This window comes from Equus caballus, chromosome 21 (assembly GCF_041296265.1).
Source record: "Equus caballus isolate H_3958 breed thoroughbred chromosome 21, TB-T2T, whole genome shotgun sequence".
In the NCBI taxonomy this organism is placed as follows: Eukaryota; Metazoa; Chordata; class Mammalia; order Perissodactyla; family Equidae; genus Equus; species Equus caballus.
The window spans coordinates 28,533,883-28,553,260 of record NC_091704.1 but is presented as its reverse complement, the minus strand read 5'-3'; the positions used below and the strand labels follow the sequence as shown (position 1 = coordinate 28,553,260).

The window sequence follows — 19,378 nt, the reverse complement described above, 5'->3', positions numbered from 1 at the left end:
GGTGATTCTTTCTTTTCTCTTCATTTTGTGTGTTTTTTTCTTTTTTGAGGTAACATTGGTTTATAACATTACATAAATTTCAGGTGCACATGATATTTCAACTTCTGTTTATACTACATCCTGTTCACTATCAAAAGTCTACTTGTCATCCACCCCTGGGCACATGGCGCCCATTACCCCTTTCACTCTCTTCCATCCCCTTCCCCTCTGGTAACCACCAATCTGTTCTCTGGATCTGTGTGCCCTGCTGATTCTAATGAACAGACACGTTTGTGACCCACTACCCTAAATGCTCAGCACCCCATTCATTTGACTCAATTACACTGACTCCTTTAATGGCAGACATCATATGTGTGATTTCTGAGCTTAGCTGCTCTTTGAAAAAAAGAGTTGCCTTTTAATAGATAATCCCTGTTAGTGAAAAGTATGGTCCTCTCCATTTCCATTTTCTCCCTCCATTTACTTAACTATATCTGTACTGTTAAGCGTCATTTCTTCCAGAAAACCGTCTGTGTCTTGGTGTGGCTCTCCAGCAGACAGGTACTAAGGTTTTCTGCTCTTCTTTTTAGAGGTGCCATTTGATGCTTAGGCACAAACAGACAAAGATGGTGGGTGGGAGTGGCTCTCTTAGCTTTGCTTGTTCTTTGTAGGGAAGCACCTAAGGGGATCTGTCACACTTATGAATCTATCCTTCTTTGAAGGTCTGATCTGAAAGCAGATTGGGCTACATTTTGCACAGAGGCATTTTAAACATGCAGGTGCGACTGCCCAAAATAACAATACTTTGAACTTTTACAGAACCTTTCATCAAATGATATCAAAACAATTCAGCTTATAAAGCCTTAGGAAGCTGGTGGACAAAATATCCATTTGATATATAGATGAGAATTTATTGCATTAATTGTGTTGGTGATTTGTTTCAAGTCCCCAAACAATGGGAAATAAAAGCAGAGAAAACTATTTTCTGCAAAGTATATCTCCAAATTGTGACATTCAATTTTGAAAATTTTCAAGAAAAGCTGGCCCGTTCCTTTCTAAATTTTTGCTGAATTTTGCTTACCAGTTCACAGACACTTATTTGTGTTCAAAACCTAATAATTCTTTTTTCCCCCTCAATTTGATCAAGCATTAGCTTCTATTTGATGTTCTAAAGTAAAAAAAACTCATTGAACAAATTCAAATGACTTTACCTGTGGTAAGGGAGCACATTAATTGATTTTTAAATGAACAAAGTGTCTAATAAATCTGTTTGACGCTTCTGGTTACTATTCAAACTGTAGCTCTGTACCATGTTTCTCCAAAAAAAGTACAAATCTAATCTTTTTCTATCTTCCTCCTTCTAGTTTCTTTCACTTTTTCCTCACATACCTTGCTATGAGCTCAAGATCGCTAAGATTCAGAGTGGGAACTGGGGTGCATTCCTATTTTCCTGTATTTTGAATCTGTTGTAAAGTAAATATTTGTTACGAGCAAAATGTGTCAGGAATATTTATCAGACTATGGTTTTTATTTGGCTGTAGTTTTTTATTTAATTTTTCGCCCCATTTCAATGGTTTCTTTGATGTCTTGTTTTGACCAGCTGCTGAGCTTTGTGTGGTGCCCATTTCCATCACTTGAAAAAACGGTACATAAATGAAATTCGAACAAAATGAACAGTACTTTCACATTGTTTCAAAATCAAACATGTTCCTAAGGAATCTGATTTGTGGCAGATGGAGAACAAAACCTTCCAGAGGGAGGGCTGTTAAATGAGTCTTAATTGCTTGCATATGAAAATATAGTGACTAAGACTGTATGCGCAATTAGGAATTTAAACATGTAGAAAAGAACTAGCAGGCAGACATTTTTGCAGGCAGAGCTAGTTTCTCATGAACACAGACAATGGAAGACAAGTTAGTAAAGGAAAATAATTTTAAGAGAAATTTCGTTGTTTTCTTTACTTTATTCTTCCTTATGTCAAGCTTCCAAATCTAAAGATGATTCATTTGCCTCTTGAAACTGACTGATGGAAGTGCCATACTATATTCAAGAAAAAGAGTTTATTCAAGAATTAGCATTTCGTTTTTAGTTCCTACTATGCACCAGATGCTAGGCTTGGTGGTTATTTATCTCATTTAACCCTTGTAATAACTCTCTGAGATAGGTTTGTTATTACGTACATTTTATAGGTGAGAAAATTGAGGCTCAGAGAATAACTTGCCCAAAGTCAAATGGCTTAGAAGTGACACAGCCAGGATTCTCTGTATTGATTTAATGAGTCCAAAGTCTACCTTGTTACAGTGCCTAGCTACTCCCTGGGAAAAAGATACATACATTTAAAAAAAACTAACACTAAAGGTGGCTATACTTTCAGTTTCAAGTCAATAACGCCTTTCTTGTGTTGGGTGACATGGTGTGGTGAGGTGGGTGGACAGGCCAGAGTTAGTCAGGTCTGGGGAAGACTGGATATTGTTGAAGGTGTGGTGAGGAAGGCATGACTGGTCCCAGGTGAGAGGAACGGCTACACTTAAGGTGTGGATCATCTACACAGGGGTCAGGGCTGAGATGACAGAGACAGGCCAGGGCTGGGTAGCTTCAGGAGCTTGGTCAGAGTGTAGGGTGGGGAACATGGTAGTCAGGTGGAAGCATCTAGTCAGAGGCCAGCACTGTGGTAGCTCTGTAGGCAGCAGCTGTAGGGCAGCGAGGTTCTATCTGACTGGTTCTGCCATGGTGCGTGACACTCAGTCTAGCTCCCCAAGGCCTGGAGGTGGGCCCTCCTCCCCGCAATGACTCTGACTTTCCACGTGGGTAGGTTATACATTGTTCTACAGTGAGCTTCCATTGGTCTTCAGAAATTTAAATCCATCATCCCACTGATGGACCTAAATGCCTTTTCTAGGAGACCTCAATTCTCCACCAGATTCCTTCTCCTTGGAAAACCTGCACTTTCTTGGAATGGAGGTATAGGGTGGTTCTCAGGGGCCTTTGATGAATGTCAGTGTGTGGATATTCATGTCTAAAGTTCAAACAATGAAACTTCAAAGGAATTTAAAAGTCCAACTCATTCATAGACTGGGGCCTACTTATATGTTGTTCTCAGAGAGCTGAGAAGCTTAAAAATAATCTTTCTCTTTCTAGTACCCTGCATCCCTTAAAGTCAACCTAATTAAGTAGTGACTTATTAGATAACAGTCCACTTAGATTACTATTAAACAAAGATCATAGCAATGAAAATTATTCCCCCCTTTGATTCCCATACTTGTAAGTAAACCAGAAGCCAAGGATCATGGCACCCTGTATGGAAGTAAGCATAAAAGAAGCAACAATAAATGCACGTAGATCCAATAATCAGGCAGTTAAATCATTTTTATGACTTCAGAGGAACCGCATTCCCAGGGATATATTAACAAACAGGTGCCATCCCGCACGTCTAAGAACCTTAATACTATAAAGAACAGTTTACTGAGAAATATATTAGCAAAATAAATAGTATATTGAGGCCAACTCTCTTATCTTACTGTAATTGATAATTATTTTTGGCTCATCAGCATTTATTTCCTCTTTATAACAATGCTCTAATTTCTTTCGAGAAATTACTTGGCGTCTCCTTTGGATAATCCTAATAATAGCATAGCCCACAATGATTAAGTGCTTACCATGTGCTATGCATTGTATTTAGTTCTTCATAAATATCATCTCAAAAAATTTTCATGAACGCCCTATGACATAATTACTATTATTATGCCCATTTCAAAAACGAGGGACTTGAGGCTCTGGAAAGTTAAGTGAATTGTTTGACGAGAAACATCTATAAGTGGCAGAGCTAGGATATGAATCCACGTAATCCAGCCCCATATCTTAGGCTCTTACTATTACGTTATATTACATAGACTGGCAGAACAATCAGAGGCCCTGTTCTCCTTTAGCCAAGACCCAAGACCCAGACCACTGGAATTCAAGTCAAACAGAATAACAAAGAAACTAAAAACAGTTGCGAGGATCTCACTAGATTGCTCCTGCCATGAGACCTTTCCCTTAATTTGCGGCTTTCTAGCATCTGAAGATGCATTGATTCCTTCACACCTGATCCTCCAGCCCCAACTAATTCTCAGGGAATTGAGACTTCCTCTAATATTCTTCCACTAAATTTCATTTTGCTAATGTTAGCAGAGTTGGTTTCTATCTTGCAACCAGAGGATCAGCAATGATAATCAGATAATCAGCAACCATTACCTAAGGGGAGATTATGAGCCAGCCCAGGAGAGAATTGTATGGAACCCTCAAAGAACATGATGCTGAAGCACTGTAAGTACCCAGTAGTAATTTAATAGACTCAGTGAGAAATAGCAGTGTGACAAAATGCCTGGCTAACTTCCTTTGCTGCCCTTTCTGTTGAAGTGATGAGGGCTTGGGCCCCTCTCAGAGGCAGTGGGCTGGGACCCACTGGCCTTCTTCAACTCCAGAACCTTCAGCAGTTTCCAGTGAATCGAACCTGCCTGTAAGGATCTGTAGAAACACAAACTGTAAAAGGCGTGGCTGAAGGATAAAACGTCACTCTTCTGAGAGTCCCCCTCAAAAACTGACTAAAATTCAGATGAAGCTGTCTTCTTTGAAGTATCACCTGAGAAAACCTATATATGCTTATTCCACGTGTTGCCATCACTCTAAAGATTCTAGGAGACTTTGTCTTGGAACCGCCTTCAGAGTCCATGTTATACTTGTTTCAAGAGCCTCAAGGTCTTACCCCTTGGAGTGGCTTCATTTCCAGAATTAGCCTCATCCAGGCTAATCTGACATCTTGTTTGGTGACTTGAGTTGGTAAGCATATTGGAAATAATATTTTTGGTCAAAAGTGAAGTGTGACAGTAAACCAATGAGATGGCTTTTCCTTGTATGGCCTGTAAACCATGGCTTTAAAGCTATTTCCAAAATGCTTTCAGCATTGGCAGCAGGGCTGAAAAAATGTACAGTGTTCAAAGATGACCACTTTGAGGATCAACAATAACAGAATAACACAATAATGTCTATTGAAAGTTTTCTAATGCTTTTCAATATATAAAGCACTTTTCACCTACCTTTTAATAAGAGCTAACGTTTATTATTACCAGACACTGTGCCACATTTTTTACATGGATTAGCTAACGTAATTCCTCAAAATTGGGAAGGTATTATTATTACGATTCACCACATTTTAACAAAAAAGACTTAGGACATAGAGTAACTTGTATAAGGTCATAGAGTGGGTGAGCAGGAGCCAGGAATGAAACCTAGATCTTCTGACATCTGAGATTTGTTCTTCCTCCTCTATGTAGGTTCTGACTTGTACATCGAAACAACCAAACAAAACTTACAACAGTTTGGAATTTTTTCCGAACAAAAACCTTCGGGAAGAGAAAAGTGAGGTCTATTTGTATATGAACAATTTTAGTTAAACAACACAGTCAGCGCGCAGTCGGTGACTTAGGCATCGTAGAGACCCTCCCCTGTTCCTCAGCTAAGGTCTCGGGTCCAGGACCCATCCTTTTCTATTTTCCTCTGGTGATCTGGAAAACATTCTTCTTTTACTACCTTCAGTCCTCTACTTTCTCCTGCGGCTACATTTTCCCTAGTTCCTAAATCGGTTCCCCAGACCCTTTCCAGTCTCTAAGCTAACAGTGTAGACAGCTTCCTGATTCTCTAGGAAGAAGATTTCACTCTGTCCCCTTTCTTCCTCCCTCCCTTTCTTTCTCCTTTCCTTATTTTATCCACTCGTTTATCCATCCACTTACAAACCGTCCGTTTTCTATTTACTTAATGCCCTTTGCATTCAACAGAGCGCAGTTTATCTTTGTAAATTCTTTGAACCTCTAGGATAATGGTCCTAAAGCTCACTGGAGGTATTTTATGCCTCATTGGGTCCTCAGAGCCTAAGCACCGTCTTTCACATCCTAGCGAATCCAGGAGCACACGCGTGGATGACTCAGCGTGCAATATGTAAATATCAGAAACATATCCAGAAAAACATGACATAAGCACCCATTTGTTTTGTCAGGCACGTAGAACACAGTGAATTAGAAATAATTTCAGTGTGCCAACAGTGCCGAAAAAGAACTGCAAAAAAAGAGAGAGAAGATGGAACAGGAAAAAACACTGGATATTAGACATCAGAAATCTCTAGAGGAAGTGGATTTGGGAGATAGAGAGCTAGAGAATTGCACGGCTAGAAATGGTACCCAAGAAAAAAAATAACGGATATGACAAGCCTATGGCAAGTCTAAATACAAAGAAATGAATTCACCACTGGGGAAAAACTGTTATTTCAGGGGCTAATAGTGAGTGGTCCTAGAAGCCCAGTGAGTGCTGAGGCTCAAGCATGGCTCTGCTCGAACCTTCTGACACACTCCATCTGCCTCACTTATCACACAGACCATGGGGGCCTTCCCCGGTTGGTGCTCCGGCCCTGGGCACCCTCATGACAACAGGCACTTCGGAGGACTCAGGAAGAGAACCGTGGCAATGGAAGAAGGCGGGAGGGATTCTGCACCCCAGGCACGAGTTCTTTCCTTAGCTTACACAACTGACTTCTCAGGGTTTCCCAAAGGGCTGCTCCACATCCATACATCTTATCCTTCCTCTGTCCTACCCTCCATTCACACACATTCAGTAACAGACAACAAGGGTTCATTTTCTGCTTGGTCTTCTTTACTAAAAGAAAAAAAGCGAAGAGATCTCTAGGGAATAACTTTGGGGAGGGGAACATGACAGTAGATTGTGTGTTTCTGTGCACGTATCAATAAATTTTGAGGGAGAGAAGGATTAATGTTCTGCCTTTGAGTCAGACTTAATCTATACTTTATCATTTGTAGCTATATATTGGATTATCATAAGATTTAAAAGAGATTTTGCATGTAGAGTCTTTAGTACATATCAAATGTCAGAAAATGTTAATTTTTATTAACATTATTATCAATAATATAGCCAGCTCTGGTGGCCTACTGGTTAAGATTCGGCATTTTCACTACCGTGGCTGGAGTTCATTTCCCAGTCCGGGAACCACAGCACTTGGTGGCGGCTCCGTGTTGCCATGATGGTGAAAGCTATGCCACCAACATTTCAAATACCAGCAGGTTCACCCATGGTGGGCAGGTTTCAGCAGAGCTTCCAGACCAAGATAGACTAAGAAGAAGGACCTGGCCACCCACTTCTGAAAAACTGGCCATGAAAACCCTAAAAATAACAGCGGAGTGTTGTCTGATACAGTGCCAGAAGGTGAGAGGATGGCACAAGAAGACCAGGCCAGGTTCTGCTCTGCTGTCCACAGGGGCACTACGAGTAGGAATCGACTTAATGGCACTAACAACAAAGATTAATAATACATCTAACTGGTTTTTTAAAAGCATTTTCTGAGGTAGTGAAAGAAAAGATGCTGTGAGTAAACTCCACATTTATTCAGAGTTAAATCATTCAGTGTAACATTTAATGAGTAAAATTTGGGAAATTAGACCCAAAGGAATTTTCATTGTTTTGCCCCACCACAGTGTTGTATTTCTGAGTATGCCTAGAATATTTTTTAAGGCAAACATGGGTGGGAAGCATTTTGTGGATAAAGGGAGTGACTGAAGAATGCAGCTTTTGTTGTTTTTTGTTCTGTTTTTAAGGAGACTTCGTACCATGTCTGAGAGGACAAAAAAGAATACAGTTACTAACCATTACATTTCCCAAACTCGCTCCCACCCCCATAAATAAACATGGACGTGATACTTCATTTTCTTCTAGGAGGGGAGCAAGCTGGTCTAATTAAAATCTTGTATGCATTTTGAGAGATAACAGCGATGATGGCCTGGGTGATGATGGCCGCGATGACGGGAATTGCACAGATAATAACATCACCTTGTATTTCCTTCCACTAATCACGGAACATTTGAAACATATTTTCTTGTTTATCCTAGACTGCATTGTTTGTTACGTGGGAGTGTGGGTGTCACTATATACATTTTCCAGAGAGACAGTGATTTTCCAACAAGTTATCAGCAACTCACTGACAACAGTGTACAAAGCAGCACTCTCATCTACTTCATTCAGTTTTCCATTATTCTCCCAAATCTGGCTGATCGAATGGTCTACCTGGGAGCACTTCTTCATAATATAGATCCTGAGCCTTATCCCAGAGAGTCTCTTCTGGACTGTGGGGGAATCTGTCTCTGTGGGTTTATTTTCAAGTATCCTTTGGGGATTCCTTTGATCGGTAGGCTTAGAAAATGTTGCCCTTTTCTAACTCAGAGAGTGAGGAAGGGGTACTGTACTGGCTAACATGGACTTTGGTGACATTTGGATCCTCTATTTTTGTGGTAGCTTTTCTGATCAGTTGCAGGATAATAAAACTGTCTTGTCATAGGCTCAATAATCAATGGATAGAGTGCTTTTCTATCTAAGGGATATTGTTATTTGAAAATACAGTTAATGCTCCACTGTGGCACCCCAGTATTGAAATACTATTAGGCAGCGTCTCATTACTACCCTTTTTAGATGAGGAGAGGCAAACAGACTACTGAGGCCTGAGAGAAACTTATATATTTGTCACTTGATTCTATGTAAAATGGTGAACCTATTTGCCTTTGCAAGTTACTAGTCAGCATCTAAAAAAGTCTTAAGTTAATCCAATACACATAATTAAAATGCATTAAATGTGTACCTACTGCCCACTTAGCATTTTAACATGTATTCTTTAAATTGGAAGGATTTTTCTACATTATTAAAATTTTCTCATAAATAACTCATTAAAAAATTTTTTATGGATTTTTTAATACCCAAATAGAATGCACGTATTACTTAGCATTTGGGTTGTTTTCAATCTTTTAGGCACACATGCAATGTTGTGGTGAACGTCTGTGTATATGACTTCAGTTTTCACTTCTTTCCCTCACTCCCCAATCTAACCAACAGCCAAGTGTTCTCAACTCCAACTCTGAAAAGAGTTGTGATCCATTCCCTTATCTCCACCCTCAACACCACCAGCCCAGTTCAGAGCCACATTATCTGTAGTGTGTACTTGACCTGTAACAGCCTCCTAATGAGTATGGGCTCTCTAGTCTTTCTTCTTTTCGGTCTGCTTATTATACAGTTTCCAAGGTTGTCATTCTAAAATACATACTTGCTCCTCTGCTTAGAAATGACTGATGATTTTCCATTGCCCACAAAATAAAGTCCACCTTTATTTGCACAAGCTTCCAAATGCTCTTCACACTATCGCCTCAATCTAATCTTAGAGCGTCATGTTCAGTTGCTCCCACACACTTTCAACTCTCTTTGTCTTTTGCTGTTTCCGGTCCCCTGATCTGGACAGGCACCCCATGCTTCCATATCTTACTCTTGATGGTCCCTTGGCATCAGGTGATGTCCCCTTACAGAGAACTCCACATCCTTCAAAGCTCATCAGGGAGTTTTCCCTAGATAGAACCACTTGCCTCTCCTGCAAATACACATATCTGAATTTGCCTCAGTCACGGTACTTAATTATTCATGATTCTTTCTCCCTAGATTATGAATTCCTTGAAGCCAGCAGTAACATTTTACTCATCTCTTTATCTCCAACACCTACTTTGTTGCATGCCATGTATAAGGTGCATAGAAAATATTTGTTCACTAAATGGATAATAATCACTAAAAGATTACAGGAATAACGATGCCTAACATTCATTGAACATATTATGAGTACCAATCAATGACTTAGAATTTACTGATGACAAAATAAAAGCTTAGAGAATTTAAGTAAATTGACCAAGATTACTTAGCTAGTAAGAAGAAAGTTGGTTTCAACCTATATGGTTTGACTCTTAACCTTTTTACTGTGCTGACTAAATGAATATGCAGTCTCTTTCAATTATTTCACTTAAAGTTATAAAAAATACTCAGAACAGATATTCAGGGAATATAGACACAATTAAATTATTTTTCTCCATGATTATGACATATCACTTGTTTTTGCTGTTTATAAAACCAAGTATTACTTCAATTCCTGATTAAGAAGTCACTGTGTCAGCCCTGGTCTTTTTACATATTAATAGATATAATTCCACTTATTTAAACAACAGTATAGGAAGGGGAAACAAGATAGTTTTATAAGGAAGAAAACAGATTTTACTTTTCTAAAAGATCCTAAGTTTAACTAATAAATAGCCATATTCTGTGTACTTAAGGAAATCTTTTAGTTCAATGTTTTTCCCGGAAACTTCTTTTTAATGTGAGGATCTTTGTAAAATTAAACTCCCCTGGCTCAAAAAACTTAGAACTCTCAACAGTCATTAGATGTATTAAGTAGAAAGATAAAACAAGCAAAAAACTCCAAAAAAAGGTCAATGTACAAACACTCACATACACAATCTTCATTACTTTTTTGTTAAAGCTATTAAACATAAGGTGTCCTTAGCATTTTTCAATCCCATTCTTAAAAAAGCTTAGTGAGCACTCGTTCTCTGAAATTATTAAAGTGTTGCCACAACCTCTGCTCTTATTAAAAGAAAGAAAGAAAAGAACGACAAGATGAAGCTAGTGCCCGCTAGTGGCTGAGGAGGAGGGTGGGACTTCTGGGGCAACGAGCTAGGCGTTGCACACTCCTCCCTGCACACTCCCGACACATCTTCTTGCTCAGTGCCTCCTCAGCCCTCACATATTTCTCTCATGTAGATCCCTTTTTCCTTCTTTAAGTGGCTCTTGCTTCCAACTAGTATCTGTTATATATACATATTTCTTTTTATATTATATATACTATTTGTTTTTATTACACACATATATAAACACACACAGACTTAAAAGGCAGACCTACATAGGTGGCTAGCATCATTATTGTGACCACAAAATAGTTTACTTTCCTTTCTTTAATAAGCTCAGAGTGTTAAATGATTAGTCTAGAGAATAACAAAATAATTGTTCCAGTTAAATATCTTCATTTTTTTCCTCCTCATTGGTCTTAAGGAGTCACTTTGTTCTTTAGAAGAATAATAAACATATAAGATTAAGTTTCTTTGTGTTTTGACTGGCTAGTATTATTCGGATAGTTCACTTTTTAAATCCTCTCCTTACCAATGGACTAAATTCTATTTTGAATGCACTCATTTTTTTAAGTAGTTATGAATATTCAGTGTTAAAAATATGAAGTAGAGGGAAGATTTACACCAAATTCTTTTTTGGACTAAAACTACTTTTGCGTTGTTTTATGCTTGTCACTGCACCATGTGTCTCCCTCCACAGGCAGAGAAGAGACAATTATACTAGTTTTATTGCTTGGATAGAAGAACTGGTATTTTCTAAAGTCCAAAGTCAAAAGTCCTTTGTCTTAGGCAGCCAGTCTTTGCTTATCTGAGGGCATCTAGGATACAATCAGTGGATATAATCAAAACAGCTCTAAATATAAAGACCTGTCCAGTGAGAAGATGGAATATGATATTTTCTAATTTTAAAGTCCATGTACAAAAAACCCCATGCTATATCTATTGCTCAGAAATTAATATTTGCAATACTTTTTTTTACTTTCTCCAAAACATATACTTCTATGGTGGGTCTGAAGGCTACCGTCATCTGATGGATGATTTCACAGGGGTGCAAGAAGGCCCCTGGACCCAGAAAAAGGAATCCCGTATTTATATCTGGCTCTGCCTCTAAGTAGCATTTTCTTACACTAGTTTTCAGTTTTCTCATCTTTAAAACAGAGAAGTTTAAGTAAATTTTCTCTGACCTACATTCTTGCATGAAATCCTCAATTTGAAGATGATTAAATAAAGGGGTTGTAAATACAGAAATTAGAAACATATTGAAAAATGATATTGTGGAGACATGACAAGGTTTCCTGAGATGGCTTTTCTTGAGTTAACATCGTCTGAAAATGCAATGCTCAAAAAGATTAATCGTCCCCAAAGAGACATGGCTGTACTCCCAAAACAGGAGAAAACAGCACAGTATAGGTATGGCTTGGGCATCTCTGACTCTTTGCTGCCCTCTCATGTTTCAACACACTCTTTAGTTGTGTCATTCACCACTGCATGAGGACATACTCAGGTGAGCCTTGCTCTAAATAAGATGAGGATTCCTAAATATCTCCTGTCATTACTGTTTGAAAAGAAAATCATAAATGAAACATACCATAAAAGCTGATACATCATCAACGTCCTCCTCCTCTACTCTACTAGTTGTTAAATTAGCTTTAGGAGTAAAAAAACACCAGGCACGGAGCAGGGTTATAGAAAGAAACACTTGGTGAGTTACTCTCAACATGCTGAGCTCTGTTATTTAGCTAACTCATCTCCTTGAATTCCTGCAACAGCACCGAGAGAGTTAGGTACCTATATCTCCATCCTTCCAATGAGGAAATAAAGCAAAGGAGAGAGACAGGGTTTGCACTCAAGCTCCAAATGCCACACACCATCTTTTTGTTATGTCACACTAAAGAACATAATAGCTATTTAGTACTAAGGCTCTTTTATACATGCACATTTGGAAGCTTTATTTTTTAAAATTTTTAAAATAATTTTAGAGCTATGCATTTACTTATTATGTATGCAAATAAAAACTGATAAGTAACTAACATGCTTTAACCCTAATGTTATAAAATCAAACTTTCCTGGCCTTGTCACACGTCAAATGGAATAACTTCAAAGAGGGAGAAGGGTCTTCTACGATCTATGGGGGAAAGCTTTAGAAAACATAGTGTGACATAATAGACAAAGTTCTTAACTCTTCTTTTTAAAAAGCCACAGAGTTGATTCATAGAAAAGTTATAGGGAGGTAATTTTTTCCTTCAAAGAGCTATGACTCAAAAGTAAGTTCTTAGAGTTTGAAAATAACCCTGAACAGTAGTTTATCAGCCATATCACAAGGGCACCAAGGTCTGTGGCTGTGAGGAGAGGAAGGGACAGAGCACTGGGAGCAACAGGAGGCCCCACATTTGACAGGCACAAAGGAAGTGCGTCCATTTCAACCATTTTGGGGGAGCTCCATAATTTTTACTCTTATGATCCTGCAATCTCATCTGTCTCTCATTCTTCCCTTTCCTTCTGTCATCTTTCTGGCCTGTTCTTTCCATCACCCCTAGTTCTACACACAGAGTCAGTCTTAGAAATAAAAACAACAAAACTACACAAAAAGTGATGTACTGAGTGCTTACTTTGTGAAGGACTGTGCTGAAAGCAGCCCACATGTGAACTCGTTTAATTTAGCAATAACTGTATGATCATCATTTTATAAATGGGGAAACTGAGGCAGAGAAAGGGTATGTAACCTGCCCAGGGCCACAAGTTATCATGATAGAGCATGGTTTGAATTCTGGACATGCAGAGGCCCCACACTGCATGATTCCAGGGGTGCTCCAGCAGTGATGGTCTATGAAATTGCCCTCCAGGGGTGCCTGGGAGCTGTGCACCACTGCAGCCTTTTGGACCGGTCATGAACTTAACCATATGCTACACTGTTCCTCTAGACTCTAAATAAAATTTCTAAGAAGGTCAAATTCATGTTAAAGGGTATCCCATTGACTCTTTTTAATGCTCTTTTCCACCCTTCCCAGGATAACCGCAGAGGTATAGCTGGGTTCCAACACCAGGGGGAGTGAACTTGGAGGTAGGACCTGAGTAGTCAGCTGCTGAGGGAGGGAATTCACAAGCATCACTTTTTCTGTGTGTCTCAAGTCTTCTACCAAAGTCTCAACCAATATTATTATTTATGTTTTTAAGGGCCCACTTTTCCAGAATGGGCTCAGAGGAGAGAAACTTCCCCTGCTATTGCCCTCAGCCCCTCAACCCCCATTCCACTTTTCCACCTTGGTTTGCTAAGCTTGGGGAAGGAAAAAGACTTCCACTCTCTAGTCAGTTAATTTCCTGTTGTGCTTTGTGATGAACACAGCTGCATTAAGCAGTTAATGATAGTTAATTAGTTTCCCTTCCTAGATAAGATATTTCTGTAGCCCCACTGTCCCTAGACCCTAGGTCAGCAGCTTGTGGGTACAAATGAGGCCATATTCGCCTTAATTCCCATATTTCAGTAGCTCATAATTCTCTCTGGTATTGCCCCTGGGCCTCAATACTACGTGAAAATTTCTGGGAGCTTTTATGGGGTCTCTCACATGTGTCTAAGTGTGTGCTCCTGAGTGCAGCTACTCTCCCTTTAATCAGTGTTGGGGGACAGCCAGAGCTGCCCTGACCACTGAGCATCCACTGCCTCTGCCTCTTGTTGGACACAACAATCTCCACAGGTACCTACAGTGGCTCTTCTGGGAGGACATTCCTATGGGGCTGGCTCATATATGACCTCAAGACACAAAAGCATTCAGGGAAGAAAATAGCACAGCATTCTACTCAAATTGCAACATCGAGAGCCTGCTTATTGCAAAAATATGGGAGGCGGGGGGGTTGTCCCTCTTTATGGCTGTCAGACCTGGTGCCTGGAGCAGGGCTAGAAATCAGGTGCCAGGTGGCCTGTCTCACTAGAGGCCTCAGGCACATGCTCACAAAAGTCAGTCTGCTCATCCCTCAACATAATCAGCCAAGTGAATAGAAACAGAGGAGTCCAGTTCTATGCTGCCATCTCAGTTTAGGCTCATTTACATTGACTGGGTTTCTGAAGAAGAAATCTGCTACTTAAAGAACCTACTTTAATTTATAGGAGTTTCAGTTATCAGATCAGTTCATCTCTTGATCAATGTCAAGAAGAAAACTGGAGAGCCAGACACATACTATGAAATGACAGTTGAAAATCATCACCAATAAGATTTTGAAAGATAAACATGGAAAAGAGAACCAATAATTTAATATTCATTGAAATACAAGCCTCATTAGAAAGACATTTAGGAAAGAACAAAATTAACAACTGTTCCAGAATCAACTCTGACATAGTGACCACAAACGAGACCAGTTGAAAAGTGATGACTGGACATGATGAAGTTAACTTTCACGCAAAGCGTACTCAGTAATAACTTAATAAGGAGCTCCTCAGCACATTATGAGTTCAAGTTCAGAGAAGACACTTGAATCAAATGAAGTATTGGTCTAGTTTGAAAAATACGTTAATTTTCTTCTGGTAATAATTTTAGAAAACTTAGGTTTCCTTTTCCAGGCAATTATTTTAAGTGGGGTTTTAAGAAATGATTAAATGAATTCAGTCTGGTTTCAGGTTCAGCAAAATGAGATCATTTGTTCCATTTTTGGTTCAGTTGAGGTCAAGTTCTACGTTTAAAATAGACTAAGGGGAATCGAGGTAATTTTATTTTTCTGCCCTTTATGTCCATCATCATTCCTTCCACTTCTCTTCCCCAAACCATCTGTTCTTTTGATCTCATTGAACTTTCCTATGTTGTATAATTACTTCTTCTCTCTTCTCCCAAACTGAATTTATTCTCAACTCTCTGGGTCCAAATCAGGACTACTGGAATGGTGTTCCTTCCTACATACAACTGGGATACTGATTAACCAAGAAGGGACATTTTATTTATGCTTTCACGTCCATTAAACCAAGTTACCATATATTAACATCACACTGATAACGTAAGCATGGAAACAACACGGTCAACATTTTGAAGGTAATGCTGTCTCCCAAAATACAAATGCCCAGAGCAATGCTAAACTTAGAGCACAAATTTAAATGGTTTTTAAAAATGGTACACCAGTAAATATTTTACAAGTAATAGCGTGAATGGATGACTTGTGAGATCAATGAGAGAAATGATAATATAGAGAAGAAGGAATTAATTTCTTTAAAATTTTAGAATTGCAGTATAAAATTGGTGAGTTAATGCTAGGTTGAATCCTGGAAGATATGGTTTCTTCCTAGACATGAGAAGAATAAGCTCCCAGATCTTTCTTACCTGTTATGGTGGCTTTGTTGATGGATGGTTGGTTGCACATGGGTGATCTTCTGACAAAGACAAAAAAATACAAAGCAGTAAATATGCGGTGCCTGGTGATCTGTGGACTCTCTGAGTCATTTCAGATATGCCATTTTAATTTAAAGAATTATTTTTAAGTTAAGACATGCAAACGAAGATTTCTTTCAGACTAGCCGGTCAAGTCCTTAGGTACCCTTCGTACCATAGTTCAGATCACACGTCAAAGAAGAAAACAGTTAAATCTCATAGTGATAGACTGTGGGGTAAATAAAGCTGATGTAAATGTCACAGGGACATGATAGAGGAGGAAGTTCTCATTGATTGACTATTTCAGCAAAGGCTTACAGAGGGCTTACAGAGCAAACACAGACTCTTTGAATTTGGAAAAGTAGTCAGTCTATACTTGGTTTTCCTAACACAGTGTTAATGAACTTTTACTTTTGGCATACATTTCTATGATTGCCTGTACACTGTCAGAAGTAAATGACTCCTTGTAAACTATATTACAATTAGAGAAGCTATTTTAACATTTTCCTTTCTATTTCTTATATGGAGAAACACCTCTGCTACATTTGTTAGAAACGTATACTAATGATTTGTCCCAATAGATGCTCTAGAGACTTTAGAAATACTGTAAATTAAAGGTGCTTAACTAGATTCTATCGCATAGTCTTTAATTTTTCAGATGTTTGCCAAGTTCCACAAGAGGATTATAAACCCCTTGAGGCAAAAAACCATGCTTTATGACTAACTTGTATTCCCTAGAGAGCACAGCACAATGTATCTAATGCTTAATAAATTACGTTGAAAAGAATTATCATTTATACAATATCCACTAAGATTTTTTGAAATATAACTTTATAAAGTTGTTATTTACAATGGAAAGCTTTTAAAATAATGATCTTTAAAAAAACTTTAAAAAACAGACACATTCAAGGATGTCTGCAAAATTTTTGTTTTTATTGATTTTTGGTGCTTTTCTCTTTTTTGGTACTTCTATCAGTGGCTAACATTTAATAAGCACTTACTGTGTGTCAGACACTGTGCTAAACGAGCACTTTAAACGAATTATCTCCTTTGCTCCTCACAAGAAACCTTAAGGCAGGTCGTCTCATTGTTCCCATTTTACAATGAGGAAAACAGAGCTTTGGGAAGTTGAATAACTTGTTCCAAGTGCCAAAGCTGAGATGTGAACTAAAGTAATGTGATTCTAGGGCCTGCGCTCTGCTATGCTGCCTTATTTTGAGGATGCTTTTGTGGAACCTGGACCAAAAGCCACACATCTGTGCAGGTGGCAGGCTCTCTCAGAGCCCTGTTCAAATCTGCCTTCCTGAGATGACAAATCTCTTAGCAGGGCTGGGAGACCCTTGGGAAAAGCGGCCTGGTACTTTGTCAATTCTCAGTCTTGGTTCCAGTCAGTGTCTGGCTCTGTCTCACTGCTCTTACGTTTACTGATGTCAGTTTGGGACTGAAATTTTGTATTTGATTGAAAAGTCACCAAAATTTACTTCTGAATTATTTTAGTTTTTATTATGAAATAAAATGGGGGAATTTGAAACTTGATTAATGCTTCATGGAACAGAAAGGTTACTGTTTTAAACCGCTGCTCTAAAACACCTCTGGTCTATACACTAATAGTTATCTTCTTGCTGAGAGCTTATTATTCAAATAATTTATATATTGATTATTTTTTTTTTAGTCCTTGCTCTATGAAAATTTAGAAAGCATCAATTTTGTCTAGGAAAGGTATCAAATGAATACTTTTAAACTTTTCTATAGTTTTGGAAAACCACATTTTTGACTTGTTACTTACTGTCTTCTCTTAATACCAATCCAACAACGGTCACTTTGGGAACTTGATATTTCAACAAATAAGGGCAAGCAGAGAATATTAGTCATTTGATCCACGGTTACGGTGATAAATCATTTAATGAAGAATGAGCCAGAACTCCCTTCTGGAATGAAAACTCTCAAGGGTAAGAAAGAGCAAGGTACTAGGACTCTTAATGGGTTAATAAAAGTCAGCAATGTGCATTTGAGTACCCACAGAAGTCAGGGCTTCAAATGCATTCTTCCTAAATTTCTTCCTCCTAGCAAATTAAAAAGTGGATTGTGCAAGGTAGCACATGCCTTCCGCAGAATCCAAGGGTGAGTCTGGAAGTGCTCCAGTGGTACTGGGAGTGCCCAGTAGGGAAATTCCGATTCCTTCAGGGTCATCATGTGATGAACCAGAGTTACATGCACTTTGCCCACACTGACAGAACAGAGCTTGGCCGTACACAGATTGAATTCTACTATTCTGAGGAGGCTGATTGGGTTTACATCAGTAAAGGAGGTACAAATCTGACCAAAAGAGAGACCTCAAAGGCCTTTAGTTAAAGTCTACCAGATAACATTGTTTGGTTAGACATCACCCTGGGCATTCAATTGTAGGTCAAGTCTGGGCATAAACTATGATTTTTCTACCCTCCTCCAGCTGTTCTTTCCCGTTTTAATCTGTCTGTCCCTGTAAATGAGTTGAAAACTTCTGTCTTGCACAGAATGGGCCTCACGTCATCTCTTTGGAGACGGAAGGCCAATCTGATGCCTTCACACCTCTCTGATCAAGTTTATCTGTCACAGGTTTAAATGCTGGTCCCCAAGTGACCATGTCTGAAGGAAGCGTAAAAGCAGTTATAAAGTTTCTGGTTTGCCTTTTAAAAACAATACCTCAATTTCTTAGATAAAAATTGAGACTAAAAATGTTTGGGAGTGACACCAGTAACTTCGTTCCTCCTGCAGTGCTGTGACTTTCCAAAGAGGAGGTGATGCACCTATGAGCTACCAAACACCAAAAGCCCCACGGGGCCGTTGAGATCAGCGTGATATTGTATGGACGTGGAGGAGAGAAGACGTGTTTGGCAAAGGAGAAATACCTCGAAGCACATCCTTACGTTCCACACGCTGCCTCACCACCTCACTCTTCCAGGCAGCAAGCACGTGCAAAGTGAGTACTCTGTCTGAGCATTATGCTAGGTACCAAGAGTGCAAATGTGAACCAGATACAACCACTGCTCACTGGGCCCTGACATTCTTAAGGAGCACTCAGACAGGCAAATCCGCAACTAGAGCAGAGAGAGACACGTGCTCAAATAGACATTAGGTGCAAGATGCGATCAGACGAGCTGGAAAGGCATACCACCCAGTTTGGGACCTGGGGTGGGCGTGTGTATGTCGGGTGTTAGTCTGGGAGAATGGCTCAAAAGGAATTCTGTTTAAGCTGGGACCGAAAGAATGAATTACAGTTAGCCCAGTGGATGAGGCGGGGAAGAAGGTGAGAAATGTTCAGACTGAGGGAACAGGCCTGCAAAAATTCATTATCCAGAAACATGACAAACAGCTGAAGTTTCTGGGTTCCATTCCAATTATTTGCATTTTGACACTTACACTGATTTTTTAAAAACAGTTTTCTATCACAGGAAGTACGTACATAATGGCAAGAGCATTTTTTAATCATGGAAAGCATGAATTTGGGAGGTCAATTATATCATTATGGAACGGAAAGTTCAGATT

General features: G+C 39.1%; 1 protein-coding gene across 27 annotated transcripts in view; it reads right to left on the bottom strand.

The window, feature by feature from the left end:
* PDE4D (phosphodiesterase 4D) overlaps positions 1 to 19,378 on the bottom strand; it is a 1,371,041-nt gene that overhangs the window by 162,620 nt on the left and 1,189,043 nt on the right. For all 27 annotated transcript variants that reach the window (XM_070245831.1, XM_070245829.1, XM_023625252.2 and 24 more), the window contains 1 exon segment: positions 15,806 to 15,855. In XM_070245831.1, coding sequence (XP_070101932.1) covers positions 15,806 to 15,855 — 50 coding nt within the window.